The sequence below is a fragment of the Mustelus asterias genome, chromosome 1 (assembly GCF_964213995.1).
Source record: "Mustelus asterias chromosome 1, sMusAst1.hap1.1, whole genome shotgun sequence".
Classification (NCBI taxonomy): domain Eukaryota; kingdom Metazoa; phylum Chordata; class Chondrichthyes; order Carcharhiniformes; family Triakidae; genus Mustelus; species Mustelus asterias.
Window position 1 is genome coordinate 15,966,961 of NC_135801.1, and position 22,750 is coordinate 15,989,710.

The window sequence follows — 22,750 nt, forward strand, 5'->3', positions numbered from 1 at the left end:
TCAGAACTGCTGCTGACATGAACCAAGTTCTGTCCACTGCTCCATTTGTGCATCGCTGATGGTCAACCTTCAGCTGTTTAGTCCAAAGCACTGGAATTCTTTCCCTAAATCTCTCTGCCTCTCTAGCTCATCCTTATTTAAGACACTGCTTTAAAAACTCCTTGGTCACCTCTCAATGGCTTTTTTGGTAGCTCGGTGTCAAATTTGTCTGATAATTGCCCCTGTGATGATCCTGTAGGCATATTATTATCATAGAATCCCTACAGTGCAGAAGGAGGCCATTTGGCCCATCAAGTCTGCACCAACCCCACATATTTACCCCGCCAATCCCACTGACACCAAAGGTTTATTTAGCATAGCCAATCAACCTAACCCGCACATCATTGGAATGTGGGAGGAAACTGGAGCAGACCCGGGGAGAATGCGCAAACTCCACACAGAGAGTGACCCGAGGCCAGAATTGAACCTGGGTCCCTGGCACTGTGAGACAGGAGTGCCAACCACTGTGCCATCATGCCACCTATGTTAAAGGTATTGTAGAAATGTACATTGTTGAGGAATGAGGAAAGTGAATTTAAGGTTACTGTATTTCTTTCTCCTAAAGGGTTGGATTCCAAGGTCTGATCTGTTCTGTTGCAGAATAAAGCTGTTGACAATCTAATCTGAAGTTGTAGGTGTTTTCATCAAGTCAACATTCAGCCCACACCTGTAGATGTGCTTCAACCCATGGCTTGTTCAGCTGTTTTTGTTTAACCTGTGCTTCAGTCCACAGAACTGTTCAGTACAGCTTTTGTAACATTGCATTATTTTGCTTGACCTCCTTGGGCATCATCAGTGTGTGAAAAGCATGTATTCTCACCTGAATTAGGTATTGAGACCCTTCCTCCTCCGACGTATTAAAGCTGAGGTAGAAAAGAGCCTGCCGCCAAAAAAGGAAGTCAAAATGTATGTCGGCCTGAGCAAAATGCAACGGGAATGGTGAGTACACAACTTGTGAATCTTAATGTGTTGCATTGTGAAGTCTGGCATAATCTTGCAACAACTACTTGAAATTGTGCTGCACTTCAATCAACAATTAGAGCATTTGTAGAACTAAGGGAATAGATTCACCAGTGTAAGCGAGTGTGATTTTACCCAATGCACCAATAATAGGCTGACTCCCTACTATTGACCATCTTGCTTCCGTCTGATCTGTAAGATTTTTGTGTTTGGAATTCTAACTTCCCTCAATCATTTCAATTATTTTTGCCCAAAACAGAAGATCATCATTGAATTCAGACTGGACGATTGCCATTCAAGTGTGATTATTACAGTGCTTTAAAACTACTTTGCTCTCACTTTTGGGCTTGCTTCTTTCAAAGCCATGGGTTCTTCTTTCAAACCTCAATGCAGCCCATTATTGATACCCACCTGATCAGGTACTAGTGAGGTGTCCCCTCGAAACTTATTAACGATGTCTATCTAGTTGGTCAAGGAGAACGCTGCAAAGCCCTTCAAAATGAGACTGCACCCTATGTAACACAATGTCATTGCCTCACGATGATGCCAGTATAGATGCCATAAATATATAATAGTCATTAATAAATCGAACAGGAATTTAGGAGAAGATTCAAAAAGAAAGTGGCAGAGTGGTTAGTGTGGAACTGACTGCCACATGGAGAGGCATGACATTGATGCATTTTAGGGAAGTTTGTTAAACATTGAATGGAAAAAGAAATCGAAGGTGTGAGGAGACTCTTATCATGAACACTGATCTGGAATTGTTGATCTAAATGGCCTGTTTCTGCGTTACAAATACTTAATCCCAGAGTACTTCGTATTGCTCGCATCCAAATTACATGAAAAGGAATATTCCCACCCCTTCAAACCCTGGCCACCTGGAATGAACTGTACTTTATATCAAAGAACAAAATGTTGAGTGTATTAGTCGTAAGATATGGGTTTCTACATCTGTGAGGCTTAGATGGAGCACCCTGTTCCCTGGTAGGTGAGAGGGGTTGGAATGTGGATCCTAGACTTTGTCCTAGGTACCTATAGAACAAAGCATTCATTTTAGGTTGTAATTGCTTTCTGTTGAGCTACATTAAAAAAATGAATTTATCTCCAAGTTGGTCTGATGAGTTTTAATTCTGGCCTTGCTGACAGGTACACCAGGATATTAATGAAGGATATTGACATCCTGAACTCCTCAGGGAAAATGGACAAAATGCGTCTATTGAATATACTGATGCAACTGCGCAAGTGCTGCAACCACCCCTATCTGTTTGACGGAGCTGAACCTGGCCCACCTTACACCACTGACACTCACCTGGTAGTTAACAGTGGCAAAATGGTGGTACTGGACAAACTGCTGCCGAAAGTGAAGGAGCAAGGTCAGCCGCAGGCCTGGTCAAGGCTTTTGTTTCCCTTTCTGTCTTTCAATCTTTCTATAGGAAGGAGACATGTAGTGATTTGATCGTTTCGTGGATACTTGAGTAGCTCGGACAGGGTGGGGGGTGGCCAACATGAGACATAAGGCCCAAATTAACGATTGCCAGGCCGTAAAGGGAAATTAATTGAAAATATTCCAAAATGTGTTATAAATTAATATGCAATAAACACTGGAATCAGCAATGGTTTTAGTTATAGTAGGTCATGCAAAGAAGCTTACTGAGATATCCTTGAGGAGATAACCAAACTAAAACACAATGCAAATTAGGTTTTTAGGAGATGTTCAACAAATCTGTTATTAGAGAGTAAATATAGTCATAAAGTTCACGGTTTGTGAAATAGATGACATTGTCTCAATGGATTAAGAATTAGCTTAATGTTAAAGTTCCTATTTTGGGAGGATGTAGGTTTGGATTCAGATTCGATTGGAAATTGAAAGAGCATGCCAGTCACTCGAACTAGAATCCATGACCAAATTAGCTGAGACTCTGGAGACCAGGAGGAATTGAACAAAAACTACTGTGTAGTCCGATTCATATATAAGGAAATCCAGTGGAGTGGAAAATCAAACATCCTGGTATATAGATTGGCTGTAAACAACCGCCTGCATGGTTATTTGTGCATTTCCGAGTCCGATGTCAGACTTTGTCATGCTCTGGAGCAGTACTGTACCTGTGCTGCAGACTGATCAAAAATAGAACAGGATTTTTAGTAAATGAAAGGGGTTTGTGATGTTTAGCCTTCGTAAGCATGCAAGGATTTCCACGACGATGTCTGCAAAAGAATTTGAAAATGATCACTGATGACACCATGGCAGCATTTGACCTGTGCAGCAAGGGACATCAGATTGCATGCTGTGATGTTTTGGGTTACAAATCAGCATCGGTTTTAATGAGTTAAAAACTGCTGAAAATACTCAACTAATCTGGTAGCATCAGCGAAGGGTCAACTCTGACTCTTCAGAACTCCCCTCTCCACAGATGCTGCCTGACCTGCTGAGTATTTCCAGAACTTTGCTTCCCTCTGTTTAGCTTTTATTTCGCAAGTTTTAGTGACTGTTCAAAACAATAGTGTGTCTTGATCTGAAATAGCATCCTGTTTTAGTCATTCTGGCCTGCCACACGCCATCCACTGGGGCTGGGGGCTCCCAAAAACTGGCCGATTTAGCATCAAATATTCTTCATGAGGAGAGTTGGATCACAGGCCTCTGCAATGCTTGATGGGCCCCATCCTCCTTCTGGGGGAATAGTTACAGGAGCCAAATATTCTGAAAATTGGGGGCTAACGTGTTGGGAGAAGGTGAATGGAATAATTACATGGTTTGGGATTGTAGCTATTTTTTGATTAGGGCTTAATTTTTGCTGCCCAAACTGCAGCACGGTCTAGAATCCACCTGGAATATGAACCCTTTGTAATTATTCCCATCAATCAAGGCAGCTGGGTCACATGGGCAGTTCACATTGTATGACTTATAAAATTGGAAGTTTTTTTTGGTTATGTGTGTTCATTTATGCCTCCTGTACTATAACTAATTTACTCGATTACTCTACATCCTGCATGTTACCACTAAAATTTGGTTTCCATTATCCACATCAGTAGATGTAGGTTGTTGAAGCATTTGTGTATCTGCGCTGTGTTCTTGGCTACCGATCGACCGATTACCCTGATGAATGATCTTCTTTTCCACAGGTTCTCGGGTGTTGATCTTCAGCCAAATGACCAGGGTGCTGGATATCTTGGAAGATTATTGTATGTGGAGAAACTACGAGTATTGTAGACTGGACGGACAGACACCGCATGAGGAGAGACAAGTATGTTTCTTGCCCTGTGCTTTCAAAACTGAGTTTGTTTGAGGAAAGTTCTCACCTCTTAAATTGATCTGAGGCTCTATTATCTAAGTAAGAATTCTAGACTTCAGGTTACAAAACTGACTCAAGGTTTTCAAACAAGAAATATGAATATTCAATTTGAATCGAGCATCTATTTGTATTTTTTAAAATGAAACTTTCCAACAATTAGTAAAACGATTGGTCCCAATTGTTTGTTCAATTTTGGCTTAACCTTTCTCTCTCATCCCTCCAGGATTCTATTTCTACTTTCAATAGTCCTGGGAGCTCAAAGTTTATCTTCATGTTAAGCACACGCGCTGGGGGTCTTGGTATAAATCTAGCCACGGCAGATGTAGTAATCCTATATGACTCAGACTGGAACCCTCAGGTAGACCTCCAGGCTATGGTAAGTTACTGAGCGATTAGTTATTTGTGTTCTGAAAGTCATACTGTTGAATGTTGAACTATCGTAGCTGGTTTTAACATCCAAGTGCACTGATCAAGCGACCTTTGGTATTTTACTGCCGCTGATACCCCCTCAAATCTTCCGTGTGTTGCTCCCATGGTTTCTTTAAAACTCCGCTCGACTGAATTGGTGGAAATATTTCAGCAAAGGTCTTCAGTTTGCTTCTCTTTATTTGAATGGAGCGTGCGGTTGTTTTCAGAATTGGTGTGGTATGATTTCAGCTGACTGGGCATCTTGTTTTTCCTCACCAATTAACTTCCAAAAACCAATTGAGAGTTTGGAAATGAAATCCATTTTAAGTTTCAGTAATGCTTGGGTGTCACTATAAGGAACTGCCTTCCGTGATTCAGTTTTACACAAAACAACTGATGCACTGATTTTAATAAGTGCTTCGTGATTGCCTAGTGTACCAAGGGCTTATGAATTCAAATCTCGCTCATTTGCGAAGTTTGAATTAAAGTTTATAGTGAGCAGCAAAAGAGAGCAGGGCTACCCAATTGGTGGTTCACTAATATGCTTCAGGGAAGGGCATCTGTCAGTACTTGACTCCAATCCACAAACACAGTGGTGATTCTAATTACCCTCCAGTGTGAACTGGCAAGTTTCTCAATTGCTTCATTGATCCACCAGCCAGTTACTGGATTGCAATCAATGCATCTGAGAAATAATTAAATCGGTCCAGGTGCTTCCTTTGTTTTCCCCTGCTGCAACAATTGTTGATGTTGACTGAGTAATTAGAGAGGGTTAAAACATGCAGGAGATAGCCATTCACCCATCATATCTTTGCTCGCTTATGATCAGCTTGGAGATTTCTAGGAAGTTGATTTATTCCCTATCCCCATGTTAAGGTTTTGATAATGAGAGTTTTTGTTTGAAATTCTTGGATTTCTTAATTTAGAAACAATGTTTGCTGGAAAATATATGAATGTGCTGTTTTTACAGCTGAATGTAGAGGAATGTTAATTGAAATTGTTACTTGATTGTGTGGATCTGCCATGTAACTTTAATTGTGTTCTTTTTTAGGATCGCGCCCACAGAATTGGTCAAACAAAAGTAGTCAGAGTATTCCGATTTATAACTGACAACACTGTGGAGGAAAGGATAGTGGAACGTGCTGAAATGAAACTTAGACTGGACTCTATTGTAATTCAGCAAGGTGGGTGTTGAAGTTGGTTGTTTTTTGGGTGGGAACTGCATGGGGAGGGTAGCACAGAGTCCTCAGTATATTTCGGTGCTTTGAGGTATTAACTTTAAATGGCATCGTTGAAACTTTGGAGTACCATGAGAAGTGTCAATCATTCCCAGCCTTCACTCCAGAATTTTATTTTGCATTCTTTTCTCCGACTGAGTTATGGCACGGATGTTAAAACTTTGTGTTGGGGGATTGTGAATGCATTGGATACTCCCTCACTAACCTGTTCTTTTTCAAATACCGCAGAACATTTAAAAATTAAACTTCAATATTTTCACAGCTAACTTCCCTAATTGCCAATGATTTTAAAATGAATTATCATTACAATGGATTAGGACTTACCACCTGGAACTCTGCCATCTGGCATATGTATTCCTGGTTTTTGGTGAAATGTTCCTGAACAATGCAAAAACGAACAATAATACCCTCTGTGCAATCTTTCAGAGTGTGAGCAGCCAGTTAAAGTACGCTGTGCAACAAAGTGGGCTCAATAGTTTCCACTTTATAGCCCTTGTGTGTCTATTTATTAAAATGCGAACCCGTCTCTTGCATTACTACAAGTTTAATGCCCTCCATACCAGGATGTTGCCTGGTATGGAGGGCATTAGCTATGAGGAGAGGTTGGAGAAACTTGGTTTGTTCTCACTGGAACGACAGAGGTTGAGGGGCGACCTGATTGAAGTCTACAAGATTATGAGGGGTATGGACAGAATGGATAGTCAGAAGCTTTTTCCCGGGGTGGAAGGATCAATTACTAGAGGGCATAGGTTTAAGGTGTGGGGGCAAGATTTAAAGGAGATGTATGAGGCAAGTATTTTACACAGAGGGTGGTGGGTGCCTGGAACTCGCTGCCAGGGAAGGTAGTGGAAGCAGCTATGGTAGTGAGTTTTAAGGGGCGTCTGGACAAATACATGAATAGGATGGGAATAGAGGGATACAGTTCCCGGAAGGCTGGGGGGTTTTAGTTCAGTTGGGCAGCATTGTCGGTGCAGGCTTGGAGGGCCGAAGGGCCTGTTCCTGTGCTGTAATTTTCTTTGTTCTTTACAATTTCTTAACATCGAGACTGAATTCTTTCAGGAAGGTTAGTCGATCAGAATCTCAATAAGCTGGGGAAAGATGAAATGCTGCAGATGATTCGTCACGGTGCTACCCACGTATTTGCTTCTAAAGAGAGCGACATTACAGACGAAGATATTGATGCTATATTGGAGAGGGGCGAAAGAAAGGTAAAACTAACATCTGGAACGGGAGTGCCCCTTGTTCTACTATTCGAATCCTGCAACTTCGTGACTCACCTGTTCAATACTCTTCTTACAATGCTGCTGCAATATTTTCAAAGGCACAATAAGTGTCACTTAATCTGCATCTCATAAAGTTCTGCAAACTGAGTATCAAAAGCTAATTGCATTAAATGCATTGTACTGTGATGGTTTTGTGCAGTCTCTTTTACTTCATACCATTGTCATTGTGCCAAGAGGAGATGATTAAATAATTGGATTAAACCCTTAATTTCAGCTTTTGAATTGTTTGTGTTTACAGCAAAATATTCTTTTAAAAAGCCTTTATTGTGGGTTTTAACAAAACAATTCAAATTCGTTCATCTGTCTTGGTGAAGTTAGGGCCATTGAATCAATCTTGCTATGCTAATGTCAACTGTTTAGCTGGCAGCTAATACCCAAGTATAAATGTATATTCTGAAATGGTTGTCATGGGCTTCACACATCAATATATTCGGCTCTAAACAAGCAATTGTGGTGTTTATATACATACTTTACATCACTGGAACTAGTTTTCTATGTAATAGGAATTATTCTAGCTAAAAGCTGAACTAAAGTTCCATTATTTGAAATCTCCTTGGTTTTAAATGTGATGCTATCTCAACTTTTGAAGGCCTGTGGAATATGAACAAGTATTTGTGTGGAACACAAGTCGAGACATAGAAACATAGAAGGTAAGACAGGAGGAGGCCATTTGGCCCTTCGAGCCTGCTTTGCCATTCATCACGATCATGGCTGATCGTCCAACTCAATAGCCTAATCCTGCATTCTCCCCATAACCTTTTTATTCCATTCGTCCCAAGTGCTAGATCTAGCCGCCTCTTGAATGCATTCAATGTTTTGGCGTCAACTACTTCCTGTGGTAATGAATTCCACAGGACTCACCACTCTTTGGGTGAAAAATGTCTCCTTGTCTCGTCCTAAATGATCTACCCCGAATCCTCAGACTGTGATCCCTGGTTCTGGACACTCCCACCATCAGGAACATCCTCCCTGCATCCACCTTGTCCAGTCCTGTTAGAATTTTATAAGTCTCTATGAGATCCCCCCTCATTCATCTGAACTCCAGCGAAAACAATCCTAACCTAGTCAATTTCTCCTCATACATCAGTACATTTTACCCACTGTACTCAGCTTTGATCTCAGTAAGACGTCCCACAACACCAGGTTAAAGTCCAACCGGTTTATTTGGTAGCACGAGCTTTTGGAGCGCTGCTCCTTCATCAGGTGAGTGGAAGGAGCTGCTCACCGAAAGTTTGTGCTACCAAATAAACCTGTTGGACTTTAACTTGGTGTTGTGGGACTTCTGACTGTGCCCACCCCAGTCCAATGCCGGCATCTCCACATCAAAGCTTTGATCTTGTAAACCCCTGTGTATCTGAAACACCCTGAGTTTTGTTTTCAGACGTTGAATATTCTTTGTAGCTCCCCCACACCTTGAAATATACGAGGATCCCATCCAGTGATGTATTTATTACCAATCACCATTCAAACTGTGACATCCCTCTTTCGGTTTTACCTGTAGACAGCAGAGCTGACAGAAAAGCTCTCAGATATGGGTGAGGGTTCGCTGAGAAACTTCACTATGGAAACAGAGGTCAGTGTGTACAACTTTGAAGGTGAAGACTACAGGGAGAAGCAAAAGGTAAGTTTGGTTTTGGATGGCTATTTAATTTTCTATGTATTACATAATTTACAAAAAACCCTGTTTACTGACGAGTCGCTTTATCCACAGTTGGCTCTAACTGAATGGATTGAACCCCCCAAACGAGAACGTAAAGCAAACTATGCTGTTGATGCTTATTTTCGAGAGGCCCTTCGTGTCAGTGAGCCCAAAGCACCCAAAGTAAGTTTGGATCGGGCATTTACAATGAGATGGTTTCATTCCCTCCTACATTTAGTCACTAGTTGAGGTTGTTGATTTTTTTTGTGATAGGACATTATAAGACTGCCGTTATTGAAACAAGTGGAGTTCAGTACTGCATTCCAACAAGCTTAGCAGAACCATTCCAACCTGAGTAATTTTACAGTACTTGTATTTTGGCAATTATTGCTGATTATTCCGAAGGCCAGGACGTATACACTCTGTCTCGTACGAGCATGTGGTTGAAGAGAAAGCCATTACAATCTGTAAAAAGGATAAATACACAGCATTTTTAAAATCTTGATCTGGAAATATTCTATAATCAGTTGTCCTTTCCTTTTGTTCCAAGCTAAAAAGATGCAGGAAAATGTCACTGTTTGAGATGAGTACCAATATAGCATGTTTCCCAATTTCAGACACAAGGTGATTAGATTTAAATGCCTTAAAAGAAAACAAAACTTGACAAAGGTCAACAGAAGCTTTGTTATACTTTATATGTTCTTATGTAGTCCTGGCTGTTCCTTACTCCTGGAAATTTAGCTTTGATGTTTTTCCTTATCTTCCTAGGCTCCTCGTCCACCAAAACAGCCCAATATTCAGGACTTTCAATTCTTTCCTCCTCGACTGTTTGAACTGCTAGAAAAAGAGATCCTATATTACAGAAAAACCATTGGCTACAAGGTAAAGTGTTTATTGTCTGGAAGTGGTCATTTTGAATTAGCTAGAACAAAGTCTCTAAATTTTGTGCTAATACTACCACTTAACCCTTGGAAGAGTGATGAAAGTAGTACCTGTGTCTTGAAAACGATCAGTTTTAATTTGAGCTCATTATATTGTCCAATGCTATTCTATAAATGACCACTAGGAGGGGGATGAGGTTGGCATAATGTGGCTGATCCTATCACATATTAAGCTAATCTTTCTCTTCACCCTGCCTGTAACTACAACACTATATCCTGCACCCTCTCCTTTCCTTCTCCCCTATGTACTCTATGAATGGTATGTTTTGTCTGTACAGCGTGCAAGAAACAATACTTTTCACTGTATCCCAATACATGTGACGATAATAAATCAAATCCAATCCTTTTTCTCTCTTACACTCTTTCCCCTTGTTTATTCCTCCACCCCACCTCCATCCCCTTTGAATGTACTGGCTGTTTACTCATATAAAATGTATCTGAATATTAACAGCTGTTATGCTGTTAGTGCAGGAGGTGTAGAGGGAGCAAGGGAAACTTATTTGCAGTGTTGAAGCAGTGGAATTTACCTCTGGGTTAATGATTAAAGCAGAAATCATTGAACACTAGATTGGATTAAAATTAGAGAAACTGATGGATAAATGCAATTGGAATATTTTTCATGTGGATAGGGATGGGCCAAATGGTCCATTTCTGCATTACAGATGCTATGGATTTCCAATTTAAAAAGACTTAAGAATGGTGCATCTGCAATTGGAACACCGTCCATTAATAATCACTGAATCTCATAAGCAGCTTATCTCATGAACGGCCAGCAATGTTAGTTCATTGTGAATTTATTTATTGAAAAATGGGATTAGATTAAATAAGTGCTTGATGGCCAGCGCTGACAGGATGGGCCAAAGGGCCTCTTTCTGTGCTTCAGAACTCTTATGAATTGATCTGAGCTCTCGGCCAGGAGTGAAGAAACACTGACATCATTTAAAATCTATGGATTTCACTATAGGTGCCACGTAACCCTGATCTACCAAACTCAGCTCAAGTGCAAAAAGGAGAACAGTGCAAAATTGATGAGGCCGAACCCCTAAACGATGATGAGCTTGAAGAAAAAGAGAAGCTATTGACACAGGTAATGTTGCTATTTTTGTATATCGTGGGATCTCCAGTAGAACTTTGCTTAGACCACACTTTGGAATATAAACTGTACATGGTTCTTGTTTTATTATAAAAAGGATAGAGACGCACTGGAGCTCTCTGCTCTTCTATTCTATTGAGTAAGACTCAACAGACGTGGAGCTCTTTTCTCTATTAAAGAGAGAGCTGAAGGGTGACTTGGTAGGAGGCCTTTCAGATCCTGAAGGGATTTGGTAAAATAGGCTGAAAGAAATGCTTCCACTTTTGGGAGAGGCCAAAGCTAGAGGTTGTAATTATGGGAAATTGTTATGAAAACAAAGGTAGTTTTAAGGGATTTATATTTGTATGGGTAAATATTAGAAATAAGATATAGTTTTAAGTGGGTTTAATTTAATGTTTCTGTACCCAGAAGGGATCTACAGTTAGATTTATGCTGAACAAAGGTGTTTGTATGTTTGGGAGTTAGTTACGTTCCAGCTGGGTTTCTGTTGTACTAAGAGAGGGCCATAGTGTGAAAAATAAATAAACCAATAGGTGTTGCTTAGCAACAGAAGGCATCTTCCCAGAGGAAAGGGCTTTCCTTTGTTCTTAGTTTTAACTGGAAGTCAGAGCCGTTGTAGATAGAAAGCCGGAGAGGGCCATCTCTCAGCTCTGCCCGAAGCAGGAAAAGTTGTACTGTGGAGTAATGTGCAAGAAAGCAAGCTCCATTAAAAACTCAAGGGCAGTTGCTTCTAGAAAGCTGGAAATAAAACAGGATGCTGTTCGTGGGCATCACAGAGAAAGCTGGGACGGAATCGGCTGGTGAGAAGCTAGGTTTCTAAACTAATCCTAAAGTTTGCAATGGACAGATTTTAAAGTAATTGGGAAGACCGTGTTGGCTGGATATCAGTTTTTGTAACAGTGGAAGTCAGTCCAGACAAAGGAATCCTGAAGGAAGATGTGTAAAATCCTGGACTGAATTCACTGTTAAAAGTGGAGCTTTGTTTAAAAGTGTTATTTGAAAACCCTGGACTGTGTTTCAAAATGCAAACTACTAATGGAAAGCATGATTGAGAGAAGATTTTAAGGCGTGTTAGAGTTTGGAAACTTTTGCATGACAATCACCTGGGGGGATTCTGAGGAGGCATCCACTGACATTCACCTGGGGTTTCAGAGCAGAGTGTGCATTTGACCACAGATAATTTGTGTGTCAATGAGACCATTGTTTAAAATCTTTGTATTTGTTAAGCTAAGGGGAGTACAAGAATATTGTATTATAATCCAATTTTTCCATGTTTAATAAGTGTTGTTTTTTCTTGTTAAAACCAATTAACTGTCCTGTGACTCTGTTCCTCCATGCTTGACTTAAAAACAAAAGTTGCAATCTTTTGAGCCAGGGTTCCATTCTGGGATCTTCCCGTCCAGTTATAACATCAACTGGGATCGTAACACTAATAATTCCAATAGGGAGTTCAGGAGAAACGGTTCTTTTACCTAGAGAATGATTAGGATGTGGAACTCGCTATCACAAGGAGAAGGTGAGGTATAGATGCGGTTAAAGAGAAGCTAGTTAAACACGTGGGAGAAAGGAATAGAAGATTAGAAGAATAGGCTTCTAGAAAAAGTGAGAGGGCATGGGATCCAAGGGGCTGCTGCCCTGTGGATCCAGAACTGGCTTGCCCAAAGGAGGCAGAGAGTGGGTATAGATGGGTCTTTTTCTAAATGGAGGTCAGTCACCAGTGGTGTGCCCCAGGGATCTGTTCTGGGACCCTTGCTGTTTCTCATTTTCATAAATGACCTGGATGAGGAAGTGGAGGGATGGGTTGGTAAGTTTGCCGACGACACGAAGGTTGGTGGGGTTGTGGATAGTCTGGAGGGATGTCAGAAGTTAGAGGGACATAGATGGGACGCAAGACTGGACGGAGAAGTGGCAGATGGACTTCAACCCAGATAAATGCGTAGTGGTCCATTTTGGCAGGTCAAATGGGATGAAGGAGTACAATATAAAAGGAAAGACTCTTAGTACTGTGGAGGATCAGAAGGACCTTGGGGTCTGGGTCCATAGGACTCTAAAATCGGTCCCGCAGGTGGAGGAGGTGGTTAAGAAGGCGTATGGTGTGCTGGCCTTTATCAATCGAGGGATTGAGTTTAGGAGTCCGGGGATAATGATGCAGCTATATAAGACCCTCGTCAGACCCCATTTGGAGTACTGTGCTCAGTTCTGGTCGCCTCATTACAGGATGTGGAAAAGATTGAAAGGGTGCAGAGGAGATTTACAAGGATGTTGCCTGGATTGAGTGGCATGCCTTATTAGGATAGGCTGAGGCAGCTCAGTCTTTTCTCCTTGGAGAGACGTAGGATGAGAGGAGACCTAATAGAGGTATATAAGATGTTGAGAGGCATAGATCGGGTGGACTCTCAGAGGCTTTTTCCCAGGGTGGAAATGGCTGCTATGAGAGGACACAGGTTTAAGGTGCTGGGGGGTAGGTACAGGGGAAATGTTAGGGGGACGTTTTTCACACAGAGGGTGGTGGGCGAGTGGAATCGGCTGCCGTCAGTGGTGGTGGAGGCAAACTCAATAGGGTATTTTAAGAGACTCCTGGATGAGTACATGGGACTTAATAGGATGGAGGGTTATAGGTAGGCCTAAAAGGTAGGGATATGTTCGGCACAACTTGTGGGGCCGAAGGGCCTTTTTTGTGCTGTAGTTTTCTATGTTCCTAAGATTATACTGGTGAAGAAAGGTAGGGTAGAGATAAAAAACCTCAATTGTGTGTATACCTTCATTGCTTAGAATCTACAGTTCTCTGTTATCTTCAGTTGGTCGCTGTTGTCTTGTGTAGGTGTGCACCTATTTAACAAGGTAATGTTTGACAGGGATTTACCAGCTGGACAAAAAGAGACTTTAATCAGTTCATCAAGGCAAATGAGAAGTGGGGTCGTGATGACATTGAGAATATTGCCCGTGAAGTAGAGGGGAAAATCCCTGAAGAAGTGATTGAATACTCTGGTAAGGTTTGCAGCTTTATTTTAACGCGTCTCGTCTGCTACTTTCTGACCACTTTGTTTTGGACAGTATGCATTTTTCTTGTTGTTTTATTCTGGTCATTCTTGTCACCTCAATACTTTATGGTTGAACCTGTTATTGGAGATTCATTGACTGGCAAATGTTTTTCTTAGCTGTGTTCTGGGAAAGATGTAATGAACTCCAAGACATTGAAAAAATTATGGCGCAAATAGAAAGGGGAGAAGCTAGAATCCAAAGGAGAATCAGCATTAAAAAAGCACTAGACACAAAGGTAACATTCAAATAGATTCTAATTTCTACTTCTAAAGATATAAGCATATTTATACTAATAGTCAAACATTCCGCATATAAACTTTCACACACTATTTTGATTGCTTTTCTACAGTAATACTTTCTATCCTTGAACAGATTGGCCGTTACAAAGCACCCTTCCACCAACTAAGGATAGCATACGGCACAAACAAAGGGAAGAATTATACAGAAGAGGAGGACAGATTTTTGATCTGCATGCTGCACAAACTGGGGTTTGACAAAGAAAATGTTTACGATGAGCTTAGACAATGCATCCGAAACTCTCCACAATTCCGATTTGACTGGTTCCTTAAATCAAGAACTGCTATGGTAACCAGATTGTTTGCCAAGATGCTTGGCTTAATGGATTTTCCAATTCCTAATTTAAATAGCCTAGTGAAAGGAGCCTGTGTTTATATCTAAATGTTTGGGTGAAATTTAAAAATTAAACCTTTTTTTTTGCTCATTGAAACTTTTAGGAGCTCCAAAGGCGATGTAATACTTTAATCACTCTAATAGAAAGAGAAAACTTGGAACTTGAAGAAAAAGAGAAAGCCGAAAGAAAGAAGCGTGGACCAAAAACTACATCGGTAACTTTTTCGTAATCATTATAGCTTCTTTATAACTAACTTTTCTAGTAAAATTGAGCAAGCTTTCTTCAATTCATTCGGGGATGTGGAAGTCGCTGGCTGGGCCTGCACTCACTGTCCATCCCTTGAATTGAGTAGTTTGCCAGGCCATTTCAGAGGACAATTTAAGAATGAATCACATTGCTGGAATTGCATGTAGGCCAGACCAGTTAAGGGTGGCAGATTTCCTTCCCTAAAGGACATTAGTGAACCAGATGGGTTTTTGCGTCAATTGACAATGGTTTCATGGTTAGACGTTTAATTGAATTCAAATTTCACTATCTGCCCTGGTGAGATTCGAACCAGGGTCCCCAGGACATTACCTGGTCCAGTGACAATACCACTATGCCACCACCTCCCCTGTGAAAAGGGATATAGGAACAGTGTTGGTAAACGTGATTACAACTTGGGTGTGGTGAGTAAATGCTGACATTGAATGGTCGGACTGAGTGATATGGATTGATGATTGTGTTCTGGGGAATGGTTGTCATCTTTATTTTAAGCGTGACTTTATGTGCGACCTGATTCGCCCTTGATTTGATAACTTGTTAGTGCACTTCCATATCCAACTAAGATGAGAAGAGTGACTTTGATGTCATATAAAGAATATTGTCTTTGACAAAAGTTAGAGTTACCCTTAAATTGAGAAAAAACTTCTAATAACCAGTTGGCTGACCACACTGATGTGAGATTGGAGTCTCTGAGCCTAGACTGTGTTTACAGGTTTTCTTCCCTTAAGGATATCAGTGAACTTGTTTCGTTTCGATGACAATCCAATCTCTTCATATCAATTGATTTCCATATTTTGTTAACTTCTCAAACTACCATAGTGGATTTGAATTTTGATTATCTAGATTAATAGCATATGTTTCTGAATTACTAGTTCAGCAATATGAACATATGCCATAATTTGTTTCAGGTAATTAATCTGTGGAATTCTATTTCTAAGCAGTGGAGGCAGGGTCATTGAATAGTTTTACAGCGGAGTTAGATTCTTGACTGATGAGGGAGTCAAGTACCTGTTTCATATCCATTAATTGTCATCAGTCGCTTATTTTAATCAAATCTGTTAGATACTGACAATTGAGGATGTAACTTGGAATAATCAGAGCTCTGTTATAATACCTTTTTGTTCCAGGCACAGAAACGTAAATCAGACGGAGCGCCAGACGGACGTGGTCGAAAAAAGAAGCTAAAACTTTGAATTGTCAATGCTCATCATGTCTGTGTAGTTAATGTATTTCAGTTCTACTGAGGATGTAAAAAGCTTTGATAGCAATCTCGTATGTGGTATTACAGCATCATTCCCACTGTAATAGTAGGAATTAATGTAGTCTAGAGTTTATTGAATTTTAAACAGCTGTGCTGAATATTTTTTTCTACCATGTAATAAAATGGCTTCCATTAAAATCCATGGATTATTTCTACCTTCAGTTGTTTTATATATGAACCAAATACAACTTTGTTCTGTTTCTGGAGGTCATGTGTTTTTCTTTCTGAATTATTGGCAAGGCAAATGGTTTAATTTCACCCTAGAACTGTCAGGATTTCTATACTAGATAACACAAAATAGCATTGTGTTTGATTATATTGTTACTGGGCTGTACTGTTAAATATCTGCGATCTCTGGGATACAGGACCAGTTCCAAAATCAGGCACCCTTGAGACCAAGACTCTGCTGGATTTTGGGAATCAGACTGCACATACCTGCTGGGTTCCACCAGGCAGCTCAGAGAAGAATATTTAACTTCAGGCCACTGACTCTTGGGTAGGTGTTGGAAGATGGGGATGGCCTGGAAAATGGGGACCCATGATCAGAGAGGAATTAAAAATTTGGATCAGACCTCCCCCCCCCCCCCCCGGCCTGTAATTTCCTCCCTTGCCTACCACGACAGCCCGGGTACAACTCACCTGGACCTGAGGATTTGTCCACTTTAAAGCCCACCAAAACCTCCATAGAACATAGAACAGTACAGCACAGAACAGGCCCTTCGGCCCACGATGTTGTGCCGACCTTCATCTGAAACCAAGATCAAGCTATCCCACTCCCTACCATCCTGGTGTGCTCCATGTGCCTATCCAATAACCGCTTAAATGTTCCTAAAGTGTCTGACTCCACTATCACTGCAGGCAGTCCATTCCACACCCCAACCACTCTGCGTGAAGAACCTACCTCTGATATCCTCCAATACCTCGTTTCCTACGTCAAGCTTTTCAAGAATCTCACAGTCCCTCTCCCCAAATTCTGTACCCACATCCTCTTCCTTATTTTAACAATCCAAAACCATTTTTTACCCACCATTTTTTTCCTTTTCCTTAACAAACTTCAAGTAACTCGGGACACTGATTTAAGTTCTCCCCTGCACCCTCCACCTGCCAAACAAGTTTAAACTCCTCCCAGTAGCCCAGGTGTACTGCAAGGATCTGTTTTGGGGCCACTGCTGTTTGTCATTTTTATAAATGACCTGGATGAGGGCGTAGAAGGATGGGTTAGTAAATTTGCGGATGACACAAGTCGGTGGAGTTGTGGACAGTGCGGAAGGTTGTTGCAGGTTACAGAGGGACATAGATAAGCTGCAGTGTTGGGCTGAGAGGTGGCAAATAGAGTTCAATGCGGAAAAGTGTGAGGTGATTCACTTTGGAAGGAGTAACAGGATTACAGAGTACTGGGCTAATGGTAAAATACTTGGTAGTGTGGATGAACAGAGAGATCTCGGTGTCCATGTGCATAGATCCCTAAAAGTTGGCACCCAGGTTGATAGGGTTGTTAAGAAGGCGTATGGAGTGTTAGCTTTTATTGGTAGAGGGATTGAGTTTTGGAGCCAGGAGGTCATGTTGGAGCTCTACTAAACTCTGGTGCGGCCGCACTTGGAGTATTGTGTACAGTTCTGGTCACCACATTATAGGAAGGATGTGGATGCATTGGAAAGGGTGCAGAGGAGATTTACCAGGATGCTGCCTGGTATGGTGGAAAGGTCTTATGAGGAAAGGCTGAGGGACTTGAGGTTGTTTTCGTTAGAGAGAAGAAGGTTAAGAGGTGATTTAAGAGGCATACAAGATGATCAAAGGATTAGACAGGGTGGATAGTGAGAGCCTTTTTCCTCGGATGGTGATGGCTAGCACGAGGGAACATAGCTTTAAATTGAGCGGTGATAGATATAGACAGATGTCAGAGGTAGGTTCTTCACTCAGAGAGTGGTAAGGGTGTGGAATGCCCTGCCTGCAGCAGTAGTGGACTCGCCAACATTAAGGGCATTTAAATGGTCATTGGATAAACATGGATGATATTGGAATAGTGTAGGTTAGATGGGCTTTAGATTGGTTTCACTGGTCGGCGCAACATCGAGGGCCGAAGGGCCTGTACTGCGCTGTTATGTTCTAAGGAACACACCCACAAGGATGTTGGTCCCATTTTTGTTCACATAGTCTGTACAGCTTGTACATGTCCCAACATCCCCAGAAATGGTCTGTGATCCAGGAATTTAAAATCCTCTTGCACCAACACTTGAGCCATGCATTGATCCTATTCCTGTACTCACATGTGTCACCGGGAATAAGCTAGGGATAACCTTTTGAGGTTTTGCTTTTTAATCTGCTGCCTAGCTCTGCATTCTTGATGCAAGACCTCATCCTTCATTATATCTATATTGTTGGCACCAATGTGTACCACGACCTCTGCCTTATCCTCCCCCTTTAGGATGCTCTGAAACTATTCACTGACATCCCACTATCCCAGAATAATGTTTGTTGCTGCTGAAATGTCATTCTATTCTCCTGACTAATGAATCCTCTATCACCATCATTACTCCTTCCTTTGTCCCCTCCCATACAGCCAGCTTGTGATGCTAAGAACCTGGTTCTGACTGCATATCAGCTTCCAAAATGGAAAACATTTTTAAGAGCAGGAGACTCCTGCAGCACCTATGGATGGCACAGTGGTTAGCACTGCTGCCTCAGGGCCAGGAGCCCTGCATTTGATTCTGGCTTTGCATGACTGTGCACATTCTCCCCATGTCTGTGTGGGTTTCCTCAGTAAGATGTCTCACAACACCAGGTTAAAGTCCAACAGGTTTATTTGGTAGCAAATACCATATTTCCTCCCACAGTGCAAAGGTGTGTAGGTTAGGTACTTTGGCCATACTAAATGCATGGGGACACTGGGATAGGGTAGAGGGGAGGGCTAGCGTGGGATGCTTTTTCAGAGTCTGTGCAGACTTGATGGGCTGAATTGCCTCCTGCACTGGGAATTCTATGACACCTGCCAGTTTCTCTTGGACGGCCGAGTGGTCACCCTTCTTTCCTCCAGTCCCTTGATCTGCAGTGTGACTACCTTTCTATGTGCTATCCATGTAACTCTCAGTCTCATCAGCTGTGGCACAGTGTCTCCAGCCACCGCTCGAGCTCTGAAACACCGAGCTCAAGTTTCTACAGTTGAGAACGCTTCCTACGCATGTGGTTGTCTAGGATGCTGATAGAGTCCATGACGTCACACATTCCACTCGGCTGACCTCATCTATGTCTTAAACAAGATGTAACAAGCCAAGTGGATAATGGGGATCCTGTAGATGTAGTATATCTGGACTTCAGGAAGGCTTTTGATAAGGTGCTACACAGAAGGTTAATACACAAGGTAAGATCATATGGGGTTAGGGGTCATTTGTTTAGCTTGGATAGAAGATTGGCTAACACAGAAGGCAGAGAGTTGGGATAAATGAGTCTGGTTGGTAAGATGTAACTAGTGGGGTGCCACAGGGTTTGGTCCTCAGGCCCCAACTATTTGCAATCTACATTAATGACTTGGATACAGAGATAGAAGGTACGATAGCTAAATTTGCAGATGACACCAAAATAGGTGCCATAGTAAGTTGCAATGAGGAAATAAATTTACAAATTGATATAGATACATTAGGTGAGTTTTTAAAGGTTTTTACAAATATATAAAACGGAAGAGTGGCTAAAGTCAATCAAGCAGACGCAGCATGGATTCATGAAGGGAAAGTCATGTTTGACTAATTTACTGGAATTTTTTGAGGATATAAATAGTGCGGTTGACAGAGGGGAACGGATGTGGTGTATTTAGATTTCCAGAAGGCATTCGATAAGGTGCCTCACAAAAGGTTGCTGCATAAGATAAAGGGACACGGAGTTGGGGGTAAAGTGTTAGCGTAGATTGAGGATTGGCTATCTAACAGAAAGCAGAGAGTCAGAATAAATGGGTGCTTTTCTGGTTGGCAATTAGTGGCGTGCCGCAGGGATCGGTGCTGGGGCTTCAACTATTTACCATATACATAGACGATCTGGAGGAGGGGACCGAGTGTAGGATAATAAAGTTTGCGGATGACACAAAGATGACTGGGAAAGCAAATTGCGTGGAGGACACAGAGAGTCTGCAGAGAGCTTTGGATAGGCTAAGTGAGTGGGCAAGGATCTGGCAGATGGGAGTATAATGTTGGTAAGTGTGACGTTATCCACTTTGGAAGGAATAATAGTAAAATGGACTATTATTTAAACAGTGAAAAATTACAACATGCTACTGTGCAGAGGGACCTGGGAGTCCTTGTGCATGAATCACAAAAACTCAAGTTTGCAGGTGCAGCAGGTAATCAAGAAGGCAAATGGAATGTTGGCCTTTATCGCGAGAGGGATGGAGTATAAAAGCAGGGAGGTTATGCTGCAACTGTACAGGGTACTGGTGAGGCCGCACCTAGAGTACTGTGTACAATTTTGGTCCCCTTATTTAAGAAAGGATATATTAGCTTTGGAGGGGGTACAGAGAAGGTTCACCAGGTTGATTCCGGAGATGAGGGTTAGCTTATGAGGAGAGATTGAGTAGACTGGGCCTGTACTCATTGGAGTTTAGAAGGTTGAGGGGAGATCTTATAGAGACATATAAGATAATGAAGGGGCTAGACAGGGTAGAAGCAACGAGGTTATTTCCACTTACAAAGGAAACGAACTAGGGGGCATAGTGTCAAAATATGGGGCAGTCAATTTAGAACAGAGTTGAGGAGGATCTTCTTCTCCCAGAGGGTGGTGAATCTTTGGAATTCTCCGCCCAATGAAGCAGTAGAGGCTACCTCGTTAAATGTGTTTAAGTCACAGATAGATAGATTCTTAACCATTAAGGGAATTAAGGGTTATGGGGAGCGGGCGGGTAAGTGGAACTGAACCCACTATCAGATCAGCCATGATCTTATTGAATGGCGGAGCAGGCTTGAGGGGCGAGATGGCCTACTCCTGCTCCTATTACTTATGTTCTTATGTGAGTTGTCCAAAATGCTGCAGATGGAGTTTAATATGAATATGTGTGAGGTTATCCATTTTTATCAGAAAAATGGGAAACAACTCATCTAAATGGAGAGAGACTTCAGGTGCAGAGGGATTTGGGTGTCCTGGTGCATGAGTCGCAGAAAACCAGTATACAGGTACAGCAGATAAGAAAGTGAATGGAATTTTGGCATTTATAGCTAAAGGAATAGAGGGTAAATGTAAGGAAGTGTTGCCGCTACAATACAATGCATTGATGAGACTGCACTGGAGTACTGTACAGTTCTGGTCCCCTTATTTGAGGAAGGACATGATGACATTAGAGGGGGTTTACTAGATTGAATCCAGAGATGAGGAATTTGTCTAACGAAGAGAGATTCAGGCAGTTTAGGCCTATACTCTCTAGAGTTTAGAAGAATGAATCTGTGGAATTCACTACCACAGAGTGCAGTGGATGCCGGGACATTGAGTAAATTTGAAGAGGAAATAGATTTTTAACTAGTAATGGGTTGAAGGGTTATGGAGAACGGGCAGGAGAGTGGAGATGAGGCCTAGATGAGATCAGCCATGATCGTATTGAATGGCGGAGCAGGCTTGAGGGGCTGAATTGTCTACTCTTGCTCCTAGTTCTTATGTTCTTAAACATACTTCGTCTTACTTGCTAATTTTTATAATTACTTAGTCTTAAAAGATACTCTTACCTTAACTTAGTCTCTTTATCTAATTCTACTTCAACCTACTTATCCTTGTATTTTTTATCATTACTTGTAACTTTATTATGCTGGCTCTGACTTTTACTTACCTCTGGTGCTTCTCAGTTAATCCCTTAATATTACACTTTTCCAATTCACTGCTATTTAGGGTCAGTCCCTAATGATAGTTCCTTACCAGCTCAGTCTGATTCACCTGCCTTTAGGAAGTCAGCTGCTTCCTCTTGCCCTGCATTGTTGTGAATCCTGACATCATCTCTGCCTCTGGATTCTTTTGGACATCCCCTGAATGACAATTGTCTGCAGCCTGAAAGACAAGCAAGGAATTCAGGAGCATGTTAAGGGCTCGGCTCAGCTGTGATAACTAAGCCGTGTGTTGGACGTGTCGCTCAGGTTGAAAAACTCAAGGGTTTGGTCAGAAGATCAAAATCAGTGCTGTGCTCGTGAGAGTTTAGGCATAATTCAGGAAATGCCGGAGTCTTTAGAATCTCATAAAGAAACCAAAAGGGGGATGAGTTCCTATGCTGTGCCTTTTAATGAAGGTAGGAGGTGCTTTATGTCTTTTAAAGCCAGGACTAATTTGCATAACATCAAAGCCTCGGAGATGCTGGCAGTGTTGATGAGGAGGCAGCGAGCATTCTCCTGGAGACACTGGCTTAAACCATTGAAGAGAGCGCAAGTTTTTCTGTATTTGGCTGGGGCTGGCGGGGGTGGCGGTGGGAGGAAGGGGAAGAGAGACCTACGTTGCCAAAAAGGAGAAATGCATGGCAGGATACAAAGTTGTTAAAAATATGTTCTCTTTTGTTTGGTGCTATTGCTGCAGGTCACTTTTAAATGTAAACCTTTGTTTGTGTACCATTCGGAAAACCCCAGAACTTTCCAGGGATATTCCAAGGCATTTCCCCGAATAATATGGAAATCCAATTGCAAGGTGAGAGTCAGTAGGAACATTGTCA

The 22,750-nt window shown here is 41.7% G+C and overlaps 1 protein-coding gene across 4 annotated transcripts in view; it reads left to right on the forward strand.

Moving 5' to 3' along the window:
- LOC144491635 (SWI/SNF-related matrix-associated actin-dependent regulator of chromatin subfamily A member 5) overlaps positions 1-16,296 on the forward strand; it is a 36,658-nt gene extending 20,362 nt beyond the window's left edge. For 2 of the 4 annotated variants that reach the window (XM_078209747.1, XM_078209766.1), the window contains 14 exons: positions 869-978; positions 2,146-2,372; positions 4,120-4,241; positions 4,513-4,665; positions 5,749-5,881; positions 6,995-7,143; positions 8,720-9,040; positions 9,626-9,739; positions 10,763-10,885; positions 13,747-13,879; positions 14,050-14,168; positions 14,306-14,518; positions 14,668-14,778; positions 15,956-16,294. In XM_078209747.1, the coding sequence (XP_078065873.1) occupies positions 869-978; positions 2,146-2,372; positions 4,120-4,241; positions 4,513-4,665; positions 5,749-5,881; positions 6,995-7,143; positions 8,720-9,040; positions 9,626-9,739; positions 10,763-10,885; positions 13,747-13,879; positions 14,050-14,168; positions 14,306-14,518; positions 14,668-14,778; positions 15,956-16,021 (2,094 nt within the window). In that variant the 3' untranslated portion in view covers positions 16,022-16,294. Of the gene's footprint in view, positions 1-868; positions 979-2,145; positions 2,373-4,119; positions 4,242-4,512; positions 4,666-5,748; positions 5,882-6,994; positions 7,144-8,719; positions 9,041-9,625; positions 9,740-10,762; positions 10,886-13,746; positions 13,880-14,049; positions 14,169-14,305; positions 14,519-14,667; positions 14,779-15,955 lie in introns of all 4 variants that reach the window. The other 2 variants (XM_078209757.1, XM_078209775.1) reach the window with 2 other exon arrangements.
- Positions 16,297-22,750: the final 6,454 nt, after the last annotated feature.